This window comes from Parasteatoda tepidariorum, chromosome 9 (assembly GCF_043381705.1).
Source record: "Parasteatoda tepidariorum isolate YZ-2023 chromosome 9, CAS_Ptep_4.0, whole genome shotgun sequence".
Classification (NCBI taxonomy): Eukaryota; Metazoa; Arthropoda; class Arachnida; order Araneae; family Theridiidae; genus Parasteatoda; species Parasteatoda tepidariorum.
Genome location: NC_092212.1, coordinates 9,386,817 through 9,404,793, shown reverse-complemented (window position 1 = coordinate 9,404,793; position 17,977 = coordinate 9,386,817). Strand labels below are relative to the sequence as shown.

At 30.9% G+C, this 17,977-nt stretch overlaps 3 protein-coding genes across 3 annotated transcripts in view; 2 read left to right on the top strand and 1 right to left on the bottom strand.

Moving 5' to 3' along the window:
* Positions 1-203: 203 nt before the first annotated feature.
* Positions 204-2,684, top strand: LOC139426603 (uncharacterized; the record flags this gene model as incomplete). The annotated part of the gene is given in 1 exon segment (XM_071185918.1): positions 204-2,684. A coding segment is annotated over 1 exon segment (2,120 nt), but the record flags the coding sequence as incomplete, so codon positions are not given.
* An 8,584-nt stretch (positions 2,685-11,268) lies between these two features.
* LOC107453069 (cuticle protein 10.9-like) lies at positions 11,269-13,667 on the top strand. Its single transcript, XM_071185730.1, has 3 exons — positions 11,269-11,289; positions 11,485-11,550; positions 12,406-13,667. The coding sequence occupies exons 1-3, from the start codon at positions 11,269-11,271 to the stop codon at positions 12,766-12,768; spliced, it is 450 nt and encodes a 149-aa protein (XP_071041831.1). The 3' UTR covers positions 12,769-13,667.
* Positions 13,668-15,240: 1,573 nt separating this feature from the next.
* LOC122271137 (CRISP/Allergen/PR-1-like) overlaps positions 15,241-17,977 on the bottom strand; it is a 14,774-nt gene continuing 12,037 nt past the window's right edge. The window contains exons 7-8 of the mRNA XM_043051335.2: positions 17,634-17,890; positions 15,241-15,447 (exon numbers count right to left, since the gene is read on the bottom strand). Of these exons, the coding sequence (XP_042907269.2) occupies positions 15,241-15,447; positions 17,634-17,890 (464 nt within the window). The remainder of the gene's footprint in view (positions 15,448-17,633; positions 17,891-17,977) is intronic.

Below are 17,977 nucleotides of genomic sequence, written 5' to 3'. Positions count from 1 at the left end.
ATAGAGCAGATTATGCGTAGAACAGAACAGATATCTCGTTTTAAGGTTAGAAGGTTCACACGCAAACCGCATGACAAACCTCTTTAGGTTTACATTAAAAGGTTTTCGATGAGTTAAAATAAACCTTATTTTGCTTTCTGGGATACGTTGATATGTTTATCAAAATAAGACTTTCAATTAATAATAAATTTCTGTCACCTTAGATACCTCAGCTAAGTATCAGCAATGGGATGCAAACTACGGAATGACAGCAGAATTGCGTCTCCCAGAATTTTTCATGAACCATCCAAGAATTGCACCTCCTCCTCCAGGATTTCCTCATCACTTTCCGTCAAAAGGTCGACACCAGCGGAGAAACAAATCAAAACACCCCAGATTCGATTCCTGTTCAATGCACTTCTGTCGCCAGAGTTATCCACACGAGCACATCTTCCAAAATGACTATGGAAATCAGAACTTGGATTTTGGTCCCAAAAAGAATGAAACTGGAATAGATTATTCCTGGAATCCAAAAGGTTGTTCAAGAGGAGCGTACAATTTCAGCCCAAATACGTACCGGTTCCCCACCTATGATTATGCTTCAGCAGGCTGTTACAACGAATGTCCTCCTAAATTGGAAAGTGTTACAAAAATGTCTAGTTTGATTCCAGTTGGAAGGGAAATGAAATCGCCGGCGATCGAGTCACATTACTCCAGGGGTCCACGCGCATCTAAAAATAATAACATGCAAAGAAAAAGAAAACGGCATTTTTCAAGAGAAAGAGTGAACGTTCATGCTGCGAATGAGAGTTCGTCGCATGAAAATAGTACCAATGGTGTTTCCTCAGCTTATGCGTGCAGTTCAAATGCCAACGTTGCTACTGAGGTAAGATATGGTGGTCAAACAACACTTGAAAACTATGACGAAATGTTTCACAACGAAACTCAGTTAGCTGTGACAAATTTGGAATTTTGCCAGAATGATCTCTTGGGGAACTTGGAACAGCCTTGTGAGAACTCTCAAGAAAATCAAATATCTGAGACTGTGACACTTTTCGCAGACGACGCAAATGCAAGTGCCCATACGAACTCTGAAGACGCTCCTGGGCCCTTCTCGTACTCGCTGCTGAACGATATTTTTTCCGGAATAGGTGAAGTGGAGACACTTGAGAACATAAATGTTTGTGATGATAAGAAAGTTACCAATACTCTGCTAGCAGACAGTGGTAGTTTGTTGCCATGTTCTGGATCTGGTACAGATGCCATTGAAACCACTATCAATCTACCAAATGATCCCGTTACCTCACTGATCCAGCAAAATCAGATCTTAATAGACTTATTGTCCAAAATAATTAATAACTCTGATATATTCAAAGTAGCAAACGGTAATAAAGATTTGGGGGAAACTTCCACATTTTCAGAGCAAGATCAAAAAGCTCCTGAAATTAATGTGAGCCGACTTCCTGGAGTTACAACGGATGATTTTACATTTTGCTCAGAAAGCGTATCTAGTCCCTTAGAGCGAAACACTTCAAATTCAAATAACGAAACGGATACGATGGTCTCAATTAATAATGGCACTGTACCATGCCATTTTAGAAACGAAACTGAAGACTTGTATGAAAAGACCGACTCACTTATTAACTGCCTTGATGACTATGAAGTTCATAAAAACGAAATGGTCGTGAGAGAAAATCGTCTCCTTTCCTCTGGTTCGCTAAATGAAGAGTTTTCGGAAGTGAAAACACACTCAAGATCTGTTACGCACTGCGTTTTAGATGAACGTAAAGCCACATGCCAAAATGTAGATGCAGCAGAATTAGAAGATACAGGAAGCCTTACAGAAGATGATCACAAAACAAGCACAGTTATAGAAAGAGAAGAAACAGTGATCAGAAAATCTTCCATTCAGAAAAAAACGGTCTCAAAAATGGTAAACGGTTATGACGTACAAGATTTGAAACAGTGCCAAGTAATGATGAAATCTCTTTCTGGATGTGGCAGTTGTTGTTCAAGCATAAGTTGCAGTGTTAAAAATCATACAGAGGATGGGCGACAAGCTGCAGAATCTGATGATTTTAATGTATTTTCGAAAACGAGGACGTTGAGATCCAGCATGAAATGCGAGCATCAACCTTATCTTGAGAATGAAAATTCTGAGGTAAATACTTTGGAGGAAGGTGAAAACGATACACTTTCTTGCTCTGATATTCATTCAAAAAGAAAAGAAAGAAGAAACGAGAAAAAAGTCAAAATGACTGAGAAAGAAATTGACACAAGTCCAAATACATCTAAAACAAATTTAACTTCAACGAAGAAAAGGAGTGTTTCTAGAAAACATTGATGAATTTTATTGAAACAAAACGACCTATTAAGCAAACTTTAGATCAAGGACGGAAGATGATAAGTTTAATTCAAAATTTCTTCCTTAGCTGGTTCAAGTTGTAGTGTTCAAAATCAAATTGAGGATGATGTAGAAGCTACAGCAGCTGCTGAAGATTTTGCTTAGAATGATATTTTCTCATTATATTGTCAATTATAACTAATAATTTGAGCAAAATTCAGTAGACGATAATTTTTAGAAAATTAGTAATTTAATGACGATGAGGAGTAAAATTATTGTTTGATGTAATATGATAAAAATTTTGCTATTTGTAATGCTTTTTGAAGATTGTATAATAAAAAAATTACTTCGAATTGAAAAAGTTAATGAAATTTTAGAGTTATGTTCTTTATTTAAGCAGTTCACTTTGCTCATGTATAAACAATGTACAGATGTAACAAAATTAATGGTAAGAACTGTAAATAGTGTAGTTAAGTAATTGTGCAACAGCTTGTGATGGGCAAAAAGGGTCATGGAGATTAAAGCTCTATAATTTCGCGAACATTAACATAATGGTGGGAGCATTGTTGAAATCGCTCACTGACCACCTTTACACCCAGACAATTAGATGTCCAATAATCTGAAGCTGGGTAAATTTAAAGCCGTGACTGTGGATCAAACCATAGGGCTGTATAATGATAGCTAAGTGCTTTAATTGATAGGGCAATTGTGTTCTTAAAATTGCTAAAACAAAAAAAATTTCCCCACGCAATGTGGGGTTAGAAAGTTATGATAGAACAACTGTTTGGTGAAAATGGAGCATACAATTTGAAAGATAAAATAATAAAGGAAAAATCATCTTTATTGATGAAAAAAGTGAAGTTTCAATGAAAAAAATTTCAATGAGTTTGCACAAATGAGTGACAACTAGTTGCAATCGGCGACAGAGTAATTTAGGCAAACGTTGAAATTTATATAACTTTTACAGGTGCGGCACTAATTTTATGGAATAAACCAGCTGTTTAATAATCACTTTTTGTACAGTTTTAGATCTTCTGGGTTACCGTTAGCAAATTTCTACAAATTAACAATAGCCTTTTTTTGGAACTCGAATATAAATCTATGTGTCTGTATGCTAATTAGTTAATTCCGCTGCTTGCAAGCAACCAGCTTCATTTTACAATGCGTCAGGCTGACTAAAAAAAATCCAGTATTTTTTAATTAGTCTGACAGCGTTTGCCTTTCAATGCGGTAACCCAGGTTCGAATCCCAACGGTGGATAGTTGGAACGGATTCCGTTTCTAGCTTGCACCGATCACAGTGCTGACATAATATTCTCAGTGGTAAACTGTGGATAATGGATTAGATGTGGGAACAGTGGTGTTGGAACATTAGATGTGGTAAACAAGGTAAATGGATTAGAACTTGTCGTTGGGCTAACCATGTGAGGTTTTCCTCATCATATAACGAAATGCGAGTTAGTTCTATCGGAAAAGTCTTCCACGAAGGCTAGGCTAGCTTGTCCAAATGCTGATATAGGAGTTCCCTTGTCTTCTGGGTTGGTTTTAAAATTACAAGGATTCGGAATTAAACATTGATAGGCGTAAACTCAGATTTGGGTCGTTTGTTCAACGCCAGTTATAATATAATGTAAAATCAGTAAGACACCTTTTAAGTTCATTGGAGTAACCCACATTTCGGCTAATTAAAAAATATACCACTCATTTCTCAGTTCATCATATTTATCTCAGACTGCATTTAATAAGCTCAGAGTAGTAGAGATTTATTGAAAATTGCTTTATCAAAGTTTTTTTTTATCCTTTTTGAAATCAGCCTTAGCGAAAACAGTCTGATCGAGTAATTCTTCATACATTACTTAATTAGTCTATTCATATAGGCCAGTTTTAAATTGTAACAAATAATGGTGATTGAATATGGTGATAAAAGAATAGTGGTGTAAAGTTGGTAAGTTGATAAACAACAGCTAAAATGCTAATTTACGGTTTCGATGAAAACCTCAATAACGACGTCTCGCGCTTTCTAGAAAAGCTACCACTCACGACTTGCCTTTTGCTTTGTGACTTTAAATTGCATGGGTACACTTTTATACTGTAAATTACATGAACCCATACAGTCGTGTTTAACCATTAGTTTATTAACATCCTATATATCAGTACAAAATTACAATATTTTATACAATATTATGATTTTAAATCTGTAATTTTGTTCCATTCGACTTAAAAGATTAGAGCAATCCCGCCTAGAATTTCAAAACATTTTGTCAACTTACAAAAGTCAAACTTTCTCAACTGTAAAGGGAAAAATCGAAAGTTAATATTATTTTATGAAACTATGCGTCTTAACAAGGCTTTTATTGTTTTGTCAGAGAGGTTTGAATAATTTTCTAAAAATAAATAGATAGAAAGAAAACATCAGTTACTTATCAGTTACCTAGCGCAAACGTTTGTCAACATACTAATAAAATTACGTTGTTCAGCGTTCTTTTTGCTTGCTTTCTTAAATCGTGTGATATGAGAAAAATAAAATTTATTTAATAATAAATTAAAAAGTAATAAAATTAATATCTAAAAATCTTCACAAATATACGCCTTTCTACTCAGATTTAAAGAAACTGAAGAAGGAACAAAAAGAATTGCTTCTTGCAGACGATTTTCTTCTACAGTGAAGCAAAATTAAAAAAAAAAAATTCTTTATCTCGTATTTGATTTGCTAAGAGCATGTCAGTATAGAACGCACCATTTTGTTGGTCGAATCAAATCGAATGCTTTTGCTATATCATATAATTGTTTCTTTTTCAAGAACGAATGTTTTCCTTATTTATCTAAATCATCCAAGTTGGGACTCCAGTAAAACTACGAAACTATAACCGTTTTTGTTAATAATTCTATGATATATATCGTAAAAGATAACACGAAATAAATTTCCGCTCGACGTGTTTAACTTTTAAAAACTTTTATATTGTTTTGAAAGCATATTTGCATAATTTGGTAAGTAAATAAAACGGAACTATATGTAGTCGCAGATATTTGCTTAAATCCTATACCGTCATGGTCTTTTTTTAAATTGCAACGGAGTACAGATAGCTGCCATCTTTGTTCGGTTATCTATAACTAAACTATAATGTTCAAAACATTTTTATTTTCCGGAAATGATTTGTATGATTATACTAGCTGAACACCAGTTCTTCGTACGGGATAAAAAATGTGTATGTAAACTATAAATCGACAATCAATACTACGTAATTATGCTGAAAATAGAAAAGAATATTCCAATGCCGTTATTTATTATTGATTGCTCTCCTTTCTGGTGAGTTTAGCGTTATTAGATTAAGCAAAACACGTTCACAGAAGTTCAGCTCTTCAAAATAACTTAAAAAAATTATCAAACAGCAGCCGTCGCCATGGCAACGTATGCCTTGACGATGCACTCGCTCCATTTTTTATTACTCTTGAGCACAATTGAAAAGTGTGATTTCGTCCAAATAAAATGGGCACGCCATCAAACCGAAAGCTATACCCATTTCGCCAATGGATAATATGGTCATTATCATTAGGCTCCATCAGAATTAATGCTATTGATCATCTCCACAATTATCAAACTATTTACCACAGCTATGTAAATTCTCTATTAATTTTCCAAAGTTGAACTATAAATAAAATAAACCCATGGTTTCTGATATTTTTAGATATTCTAATTTGGTGTCGTTGGTCTCACTTGGCATCCACGTTAATCTTGAAATTACCTGACATAAGGAATAAAAAATAATTAATTATTAAAGAACGTGCAATTAACTCCATTTTTGATTAGACTGTTCAGTAAGCTGGCAAACATCACGAGTATTATCTATTTAATATTTTTTTAAAAATGGAATCTTCTGTAGTTAAATTTAAAGTACATAAAGTCTAATACTACACTTATGCTAGAAAGGAAATTTTTAAACGTTAAAGGAGTTAATTAATATAAATATAAAAAAAATGAAATAAGTTAACAAATAGTATAAACCAATAAAATAAAATGCAATCCTTATTGCTCTAAATTTCACAAAAAAAAATATCTGCAAAAATTGGCAAAAGTATTCCCTTCCCAGTTTGCGATACTTAAAAAAAAATATGAATAAAAACTAAAATAAATTATGAAATTGGGAAAAGAAATGTCAACTAAAAAACAGTAAAAGTACCGTACAACGAGTAGGGCATGTTACAAGAAGTCCGTTATTACGATAATTTCCATTTCTCCGTCAAATTATTAATATTTAAGAAAGACTCGTTATTAGCTAACAAAAAATGTATACTATAACGAGCTAAAAATTCCAGCATTTAGGTATATCAATAAATGTCTTTTTTTTTGGGGGGGGGGGAAACATTTTTGTGCAATATTATATAAAAGGTTTAAATGGAAGACATTTTTATTTAATTCTGATATCATTACGGAGAAGCGAAAACGAACATTGTTTCTCTTTTACATTATTAACTCTTTATTTGTAGAAATCAATTACTGGGTAATGCTTATGAGTTATCTTTTTTCTTAATAAAAAAGAAATCTTGTCTAATTAAAAAATTTTAGAAATCCTGTTTCGCACTTCAAAAGAAAGCGCATTTTGTTGATGACTTCAAAAGAAAGCTCCTTTTGTTGATGACATGTGCAATATTATGTAAAAGGTTTAAATGGAAAATATTTTTATTTAATTCTGGTATCATTACAGAAACGCGAAAACGAAGTTGTTTCCTATTTTCATTATTAACTCTTTATTTTAGAAAGCAATGAGTGGGTAACTATCGGCTGAGTTATCTTCTTTCAAATTAAATTTTTTTTTTCTGTCCAATTAAAAATTTTCGGAAATCCTGTTTCGTACTTCAAAAGAAAGCGCCTTTTGTTGATGAATTACCTTTCATACTAATATATTTTCCCTTTTAACAACTTTATATTAAAATTAACTTTCACTGTTACCGAAAGGTATTGTGCTTCATTTTATTTTCTTCTACGAAGAACTTTTTATGATTTGGGAAATGGTATTCGAAATATTCCAGTTATTGAAATTTCTGCTCTTGTTGAAATACAGAGCTATGTGATATATCCCGTAATTTGTTTTGAAAAGCAGTATGCTCTAGATGAGTATTTTAAATCAAAATAGTTGTTCTAAGGAAAAGAAAAAAAAGTTAAACAAATTTATTACGCTTTTAGTCTTTTTATTGCAATTTTATGATTAAATCTGCACATTTGTTTATAACAACAAAATTATCTGCTGCTATGAATTGTCGTTGTCGCCGACTTTTACTGTAAATAAGAAATAATAAACAGAAGAAAGCTAATTAAGTAAAAATAAAATAAAATGCATCTTTATTTACTGGCCTAAATTTCATGAAAAGCGGAGATCCGCAGTTTCCGATACTTAAAAATGAAAATAATAATTAAAAATAATAAGTAAAAATAATAAATAAAAGTAATAAATAAAAATAAATAAATAAAAAGAAAATAAATAAAAAACTTAATGAAATAAAAAAAGAATAAAGAAGAGTTCAGTAAAATGAATAGAAGAAAAGCAAATAATATACTAATAAAATAAAATAAATTCTTATTTATTGGCCGAAATTTCATAAAACATTGGCCAAAACATCCCTAGTTTGCAATACTTAAAATTAATATCAATACAAAAAATACAAATTTATTATTATTCTCTCTTATTTATTATGCATATTTGCGTATAACGACAAAATCATCAGTTTTTATAAATTGTCATTCTAACTGATTTCACAGTAAATAAAAAAAAAAGCAAGCGTATTCAAAAAAATTAATAAATGAAATATATATTTATTTACTGGCGTAAATATCATAAGAAAATGTTATAGTTCCCAATTTGCGATACTTATAAATAAAAAATTAAATAAAATCGTTGAAAAGTTTAGTGAAATAAAAAACAAACATAAGCTAATAAAGTAAAATGCAATCTTATTGACCTAAAGTTCTCTAAACAAATGATGAAATAGCCCCGACTTACAATACTTAAAAATAATATCAATACAATATATAAATAATAAATAAAAAATATTAAGAAATAACATAATACTAACCATTAATTAAATAAAAAAAAGCTCCATGGTAATTATCTAAACATTAAATAAATAAAATAAAATTGGTATTTCAATTGACAAAAAAAAAGAAAGAAAAAGGAATTCATTAAACTTGGTATTTGAATTGGAAATAACCCTGGAGGTTAATTTTTAGGGGTCGAATTCGATTTCGTAAGAGTTCACGCGGAACAGAATGTTGTAGTGAAAGGAACAGTATAGAACACCACTGATCCGTAAATGTAATTGCGGTTAGTATGTATTCTAAAACAGGTATATAAAAGCTACATTGTTTACGAAGTCATTCATAACTTTCACTTAGTTACAAATTATCTCTTAAGGTGCCAAAACTGAATGAAAATGCTTGCCAAGGTATGATTTTTCACTTTCTTTCATCTTTATGTAAATCGATAGGAAAAAAAAAAGTGTTTACTTTTTTTGGTGGGGCGCAGGGGTGTGTTTATGCGTGGGACTTAATTTTCGATTGTAGTGTTCAGTGTAATCACTGACGGAAGCAAAATAAGAAAAAAAGAAGTAAATTTGACTGAATAAAAAAAAAGAAGAAAAAACTGCAGCCGTAGTAAGATTGATTTTTAGAAGAACCTAAATCCATATGTGAAACTAGTTAAAAAGTAGATATCGACGGATTTTTTTTAAATTTTTTAAAATTCATTATTTTCAACAAATTATTTTTTAATTACGTAGAGAACATTTTAATTTTAACCCTTTAACGCTGATGGGACATCGGTGTACCTTATATATGTATTTTTTTTTTCGTCTGACGCTCGAATTACAAGCAAAAATTTATTTTGGTATTATTTTAATTATAAAAAAGTCTAATAGTTACTAAATTATTTTTGAGATTATTAGAGTTTTGGATTTATTATTATTATACTGAATTTATTTTTGAGATTATTAGAGTTGTTATTTATTCGAGTTTTGAAATTATTTTTTTCATTTTTGTTCAAAAACTCATCAATAGTTGATTTTGGAAATTAAAGAAATTTCAATGATGAATCGATGTTTCTATTATATCTGAATAATTGCAAATAAGTACAAATTTTACAAGTTTAGTAGTGAACCGTGTTTGAAAGATTTTGTCTTTAACGCAGAAAAAGACAGCTAGTGTTCATCCTGTATTTCATAACCATAAATTATTAAAATGCTAAATATATTTTTTATTTATTTCGACTTAAGTTAATGCAAATGTAGTAAAAAACTTAGAAAAAATATTTTCAATAAAAGTTATGCATCGAAGGGGGGAATTAACATAATGACCTTAATAATAATGATGTTGAACTTCATCATTGAATTAATTTGAAATTCGATTGATTTGTTTCATTCTTAAATTTATCGCTCTTTTAATTTTATTCTTCAGAAAACATTTTGCATGAGCATAATTATTTATCTGTTAAAAAATTTAATTTCATGGTAAAAATAATTGTAATAGATTTAATAATTTAAGTGTCTTTATTAAGCAAATGGATGGTTTTCCCTTTAACTCTGCTCTCTGCTCGCCTCTGCTTTTTTTTTTTTTTTTTTAAATTTAGAGGCTTTAATTTCGCTCACTCTGTTCACCTATTCCAAGGATTGATTTTCATTCATCATTTAAAAATATATATAAAAAAAATAAAAACCAAGACAATCGTAATATTTTTATCCCATCGTATTCGACACTCCTTCGTAATTTCAAGGTTCTAAAACCAAAAAATTTGGTGCTGCAAAACAAAATGTATTATTATGTTATGCGAAAAAGTGAGAAAAAATTCATGAGAGAAATACTTTTAATCTTTAATTTTAAGCAATTTTTTCTTTAATTTTAAGCAAATGGCATAAAAAAAGCTCGCGTTAAGTTCATAATCAAAATGGATTTTATAGTACGACAAATTTCGATTATCTAGTTTAATTTCTGCGAACTACAAAGTGGTATTTTTGGTAAGAAATGTCTAATGATCCTCAAACTGATAATAATGGGTTATTATATGTTTTTTTATTCTATCATACCTTCTGTACATTTTTTTACTCACTACTGTAATTTCAAGTTTCTAAGTCTCATAGTTTTGTTTCGCCGAAAAACAAAATGCAACGTAAAGTTGAACACTTAAAACAGCGGTTAGCCTAGTTCACGTTTTTTTTTAGTATCGAAAGAAATTTATTGTAAAAGTCATTTATTGAAGACGGTTTTAGCTGATTGCTGCACTTTAATAATTATCATTCATATAACCGTTAATAGTAATTTCTTTATAAATAGAATTTTTTTATTTTATTTATTTATTTTTTTAAACAATTTTTTACAGTTAAAGCTTTTTTCTGATGAATCATAGTTTAATACAAAAAATATAAAATTATGATAAGGGAAATTTGAACAATTCTAAAGTGTTTTAAACATGACATGAAAGTTGAACATTACAATGGATTAAATTAATTGATCTGAATAATTGAATTTTCCTGAACTTGATTACAATCTTCGTTTGATTTATTCGTTTAATTACGTTTGATGCTAGTTTGATGCTAGCCATCTAACCTTACTCACCAAAAAGTACTTTCCCTGAATAAAATTTTTATAACAAATTTGGATTATTATTACTCATTGGCAAAATGGGTGTTGTTTCGGGTTTGATGGCATGCGCACCTTATTTGGACGTCATGACACTTTTCAACTGTGTTCAAGAACATTAGTAAACAGTGCACATGCGTCGTCATTGCATGCGTTGCTATGGTGACCGCTGCTGTTTGATAATTTTCATCAGAATTCTTTTCTTATTTTTATTTTCACCAGCAGTCATTTTTTGTGTATTTACATAATAATAATTGAAAGTATTTTTATATTCTTTTATTATTAACTTATGATTAGTATCTTGACGGTATTTTAATATAAATATGAATACTGAAGAAGGAAAAGTATTTTGTGACGTCTTGAAACACATACATAGGCAGGTTATGAAAATCAATCCGACGACTAGCATCAATTGAGACAGTTTTTGCAACCCATGATTTGAAATGTTGTGGTGGCGTTTTATTTAATTATTTTTATCAAAGTACGTATTCACAAACACATAAAGTAAAAGTTTTCACGTATTTCGTTTTTGTTTTCAGATAATCATTGCTTTCGTTGTGATTGGAGTTGTTGCAGCTAATCATCATGACCAACATCATCATGAGGTAACTATTTGTAAAAATATTACACATGTATATAGAATTAATCACAACGACAACATAAAATAAATAATCTCTCAAAAAGCTATAACTTTCAATCACCATCACATTGTGACACTAAAGAAAAAGAACTGATAAATGTATTTCTAAAAACACAAAAAATGAATGAATAACTAATTTTATTGACAAATATACAAGTTGTGCATTACTAACATATATAACTTCCTACTTCTGAAAATTTTTCGTAAAATTTTATATTTGAATTGTTGTAGTGTTCCTACATTTTTAAATTTCATTTAAAAAGCTTCTGGTCACCACTAAATTAAAATACACCAAATTTATAAAAAAAAAACATAATACTCTAATTAATTTAAACCTTTAGCAAGACTAATACTATAATTTCTAATTTACAAAGGCATATACTTCAGCTGTAAAAAATTATTGGTGTTCAAATTTAAAACGGACAACCCTGAATAACTTTGGTTCCAACGATCGGATCTTCATGTTCTAGAATTCAATTTTAATCGATTTCAAAGGTGTCTTATATTTATAATTTGATCTTTTAGAAACTATTCAATTGATTTTGCTCAAATTTTGACACGCAAAATTACAGTCCTTAAAATACACTACAATGTAAGTACTATGTAAGAAAATGATATACCTTGCGATTCAAAAATTTATTATTTTAAATTTTAGCAATATTTTAGTAATATCTTTTGGTCACTGGTTCTGTTATTAAAATTTTTCTTAATTTGCAGCTTGCAAAATTTTATTCATACATACGTATATAATGAAAATTGCGGTTAAAAATTATGTCCTTTGCAGCTCATTTTATTTTTATTTACTTATTTTAAATTTTAGCATCACCATCCACATCCATACAAGTTTGGTTATGAGGTGAAAGGTAAGGAAGGATCCCACCACAGACACGAGGAAGGTGATGGACATGGAGGTGTCAAGGGTAGCTATGGATATGTTGACCATCACGGAATCCACAGGGAAGTTCACTATGTGGCCGATAAGGCAGGTTACAGAGCCGAAGTTAAAACCAACGAACCTGGAACTGCCAATCAAGATCCAGCTCATGTTAAGCTTCATTCTCATGCAGTTCACCATCACATTGAACCTCATCATCATCACCATCATGAACCTCATCATCACCATCAGGAGCCTCATCATGCTCATCATAACCATCACGGACACCATTGGCAACATCATGCATAAGACCAAATATGCATTTCTCAGCCATTCAACTCTATCAATGGGTATTCGTGGCAGATTAGTTTGGTTAATTGATTTGGTTAATAGTTCTGTTTGGTCAACTAAATTCGATTGAATATATTTCACAGTTCGAAAGTGTTTATCAATTCTACGATCTCGTTCGACTAGCGTTCTCAAAAAACTGGTAGTAAAATAACGGATATTTGAAAACTCCCTACTTTACATTTACAAGTTAATAATCTAAGAACAGAAATCCCTCGCAGAGATTATCTAACAGAAATATTTTTTAAATCAATTGGAAATGTAAAAAAGGGAGCTTTCGAATGTGTTTTAGAAATTTCGCTACCAGTTTTTTCTTTTTTTGTTTTGATTTTCAGAGGACGTTGGTTAGCCTACATTTGACGCGTCAAACTGACCTTGCACATTAAAAGAAGTGGAAAAAATATTCTGTTATTTGACTATTGAGATGATGCATTGATAACTTTTACATCATGTAAATAAAAATAAAAAAAATATTTAAAAAAGGTTTTAGGTTAGATATGGTGACTTATACCCTAAAAAAATGTCCAATAATTCTTTTAAATAAATCATTTTAAAATAAATTTATAAATGCTATAATTAGATAAAACAAGCACAAATTTGACTATCACTTTAAAAAGTAAAATTTCTAAAGAAAATTCATAAAGTGCTATATTTATTCTTGATATCGGAAAAGGTCTAATGATGATACCATATAAAAACGAATTATAGATAAAGCTTAACTGAAACACGTATAATAAAGGAAAGCGAACTTCTATTTTTGTTTCCATTCGCAATCAACATAGCTTGGTTTTGGGCTAGGTACTAAAGTGGGCTTGCGTCATTTTATAACTGCTTAAATGAATCTAGGCATTTAGGTTCCTTTTGTGTATTGTCGATAATTTATTTATTGATCATTATTGTGGAATAAAATGAATTTTAATCTTTATTCTGTGTTTGGTTCAATTTATTTAGTTATTTTAAATTTTTTAAGTCGATTTCCTGCTGTAACTTTTAAACAAAACGAAAATGCATTATGTGAATGCGAATTTTATTGTCTAATCTATTTCCTAATTGTAATTAGTATTATTTATATTCAGTAAAGGGTGCAAAGGTGGACGATTTTTATAAATTTTCCAAAAACATTTACTAATTTTTATTTTCAATAAACATAGTAAACTCGTTGCTTAAAACTCAATCGCTTGTTGCTGTTGTCTTATGCTATTTACCAATTTCAACAAGCTTGTTTAAGGCAGAGGGGAGCGCTGCTTGCTTTCCAGCGGCGGCATCTGTGGCCATGAATCTCTGCTACACACACACGTTTTACAAAGAGGATTCATTCACACACCATTCATCCATCAGCAGATCGTAGTTTAGACCCGAATCAGAGAAATATCAATCTCCGATCCAATTAATCTCTTGGGGACGGTTGATTCAGAAAAGCATTCGTACAAAATCAGAATGTAATTAAATAAAAAAACGGTAGCTTAAATGTTGTAGTTTTTCTTCCTATTAATGTATTTTTCGAACAAGGCGGCGCAAATCAATAGGTAGGAAAATGACCTTCCATAGAAATTTAAAAATTTCTAAGGTGAGTTAGAAGTTAGAGGTGTTAGACAAAAATATGGAAACAATTCTATGCTAACTATGCATTTTTATCCATGCATAATTCGGATCGACCGAAATGATGAAAGGAAGTTAATAACTTTTTTGCGCTTTAATACCAGCAATTTTAAAATCATGCTAAAGGATTGCGATATTTACTTAAGAATGCTTTTAAAATTAATTTGGCATTAAAGAAGGGGAAAAAAAGCTTTTATCATGATGCATTTATTTTGCAGGAGTAAGAGGATATTATTTCTAAAAGCTTGAGCATGATCTTTCAAATTGTAGGCCATTAGTAATGTAAATTCTTCCAAGACATTTGCATCTATAACAAATATTTTATTGTATGGAGTTAAAATGGAAATGTTTCCATAATTTTTTTTCAATCCCTGTATTTGCAAGTAAAGCACACTTTTTTTAAAAGCATATAAACATTTTGAAAAAATAAAACGATGCCCAAAAAATTATTTCAACTTAATGCAGGGATTTCTAGTGCTCTGGTTTAAGCAAAATATTTTAGTGAAGAGGTCGAAAATTAGTGATTAAAACTTTCTGAATCCTGCATTAAGTAGAAATCTTCATAACTGCTCAGACCTCAATTAACGGAAATAAGCGGTATTTTATAGCTGTATGTCTAAATTATTTGTGCATAGTGTTTAGTAAATTTTGTTTTCTTTACTTTTGTTAAAACATTAAAATATAGCTTTTACTTATGCTGAAAAAATAATTATGCAAATCAGAGTAAGCTGCATTTCCGATAATAAATGTGGCAAGTGAATGTATAAAAAGGTGAAGAGTTTATTTTTCTATGATAATTAATTAATCCAATTTATAAAACACAATTTTGATATCTCATTTATTGACTATAATTGAACAATCAGTATTGAAAACTAACAATTTGAATAAATGAATAAATATGATTAGTCCTATTAAATGATAAATCATTTTACTGTGCTCAGAGCGTGCATCACTTTTACAAGGTTCGCCATCCAATTCAATCTCTTTGATTTCAAAAAACTGTGGAGGAGCACCGGCTGGTACGCTCATCTTTATGCTCAACTGAAATAAAAACAGGTTTCAAGGTATTATTCAGGTTTATTTGGCCTCTTTTTTCTTTTAATTCTACAATAATCAAAATAGAAAAGTGGCCACCCTGCATAACTTTTGATCTAATGATTGGATTTTCACGCTGTTCACGAGATGCAGCAAAATATGTAAAACGTGATATTGTGACTCAAGGGATAGAGCGTTCTCCTTCCAAAGAGGTAAACCGAGTTCGAATCCCAGCGATGACTGGTGGATACCAGGGATCTCCGCCTTCTGATAAAGTTTTAATAAATTGGTAGCGAATTAAATTGTAAAACTTGTTGAATAAGGATAATTTGACCTAATCAAAAGTGTAGCCACGTAATAACTGCAATTAAGTTACTTTTAGTATGATGCCTAGAACATTTCATATGTAGAGGCGGAAAAATTACTTAAAATAAATAATATTAAACTAAAAATAATTTAAATTCCGTTACCACTAGAAAATATTTGTTTACAAAGCGAAGCAAGTTGGGATCTCTGCGATGCGAATTCCAAACCCGGCTCGCACCGACCAAAGTGCTGACGTAAAATATCCTCAGTGGTAGACAGATCATGAGTTAGAGTCCCCTTGCCATCAGGCTAACTGTGGGATATTTTCGTGGTTTTCCTTTCCATGTAACGCATGGGCGGGTAAGTTCCATCAATAAGTCCTCCATGAGGTCAAAATTTTTTAAATACTTGATGCAGAAATTCCCTTGTCTTCTGGATTAGGTTCAAAATTACAAGGATACGGAGCTGATCATTGGTAGTCGTAAGCCTGAAATTAGGTCGGCTGTTCAACGGCGGTTATTAAAAGAAATTAATTAATAATGATTAACATAAAGGTAGGGCATGAAATTTCTTTTTTAAAAATGCTAACCAGACAAAAAATTTCCCTCGCCACTTAGCACAAAAATATGAATATTTTTTTTAAACAAAGTTAACAAGTGAAGTATGAAGAACATTTAGGATGATTAAATCCAAGAAGGAATATAGACAAATTTAAACTCATTTACGGCAAGTAAAACAATATTTATTTGAAATTGAATTTCAATAAGGTTTTAATGATTCCAATATCATCCATACATCATTAAAAATCTGTAAAAAAAAAAAGAAAGAAAAAGATCCTAAATGTTCCTTTACTTTTAACACTTTATGTTTGTATATCGCTGCTTTTTGACTCTTAAATACCATTTGTCAAGGTTAAAACATGTTAAAGAGGGATACATTTCTAAAAAGTTTGAGTAAATAATTCAAATTTCGTAATTTCGTTCATTTTGATCAGCTGCGTAGGGACCGGGGGAGATGCGGAATCAGTTCTCGTTAAACTGTTTTACGGTAAAGAGCTCGACTACGTAAGGGCTACCTCGGGCTACTGAAGCAGAAGAGCTACGCCCTCTTCAGAGGATCAAAATTGTGAAGGTATGTCTTTGGGTTATCCTCAGGGATGATAATTCACTAAATTCAAATTTATTGAATTATTCCCAGACCGTCACTAATAGCCCAGCGCGTCACTAATAGCGCAGCCCAGACCGTCACTAATAGCGTCAAATGTCCCAGACCGTCACTAATAGCCCACTGTGAAGCTCTAGTGCGCAAATAAAGCACCTAAAAAAAGTAATATAGTACGTAGATAAAGTAATATAGTATGTACATAAAGTATCTACTTACCTTTGCTGTTAGCTAATTTCAGACTCGTACTGTATTGTGCTTTGTTTAGTATAGCTCATTCAAAATAAATTTAGGTTGACGTACAGTTCCTATTTATGAGTTTTAAATACTTTTGCTAATTTTGCTAAGTAGCTGTTTAATCAAGTTGAGTTTTTAGAAAAATAATCTTTGACTGGGCTGGGATCGCAGAGGAATTTGAATTTATGAATATAGTGTTGTAGATTTGCTCCATGAATTCTGCTACCGTGCATAAAAGTAGCAAGAGTTGTTAAGATATTGTGCTAAAATAATTAAATTCTTCTTACGTTTATGACTAATTTGTAATTTTTTTGAATTATTATACCATGCAAATTCTGTTTGACAATCAGCTCACATAAGAACAAAGGATGTTAAAGATCAGCAACACCTTCAAATTGAACAGAAACCATTTTCCTTGAAGTTTTTAAATTTTAGATTGTCTAACAAATGTTCAGTATTTTAAACTTTCATGAAAAATGTCCATTTACCTTAAAATATCCTTCGAAACCCATTGGTAGGGAGCTTTTAACAAATTGCCAAGGTGGATAGGAGAAAATCTGAATCGCTCGTTTCCCATTTTGTCGTTCAAACTCAAGTTTCAAAACGCTGGCATCAAAATCACCATCGACGTTTGGACCTTTTCGTATATTCAGTCTTAAACAAGATCCATTTCTTGCATATATCCACTGCTGAAAATTGGCCACAGCACTTTGTTGTTGCTGAACAACTGTGCTCAGTATAATACCTGACACATACACAAGAGAAGAAGTATAATTTTAGGAAGCTATACATGGGAAATTTTCAGTATATATATATATATTAAAAGCATATA

What these genes read in the sequence shown, in the direction of transcription:
- LOC107453069 (XM_071185730.1), top strand. Translation starts at nt 11,269, where the DNA reads ATGAATACTGAAGAAGGAAAA. An exon ending in TGAATACTGAAGAAGGAAAA is followed by an intron (nt 11,290 to 11,484) that starts GTATTTTGTGAC and finishes TTTTGTTTTCAG; the next exon opens with ATAATCATTGCTTTCGTTGT. An exon ending in ATGACCAACATCATCATGAG is followed by an intron (nt 11,551 to 12,405) that starts GTAACTATTTGT and finishes TTTAAATTTTAG; the next exon opens with CATCACCATCCACATCCATA.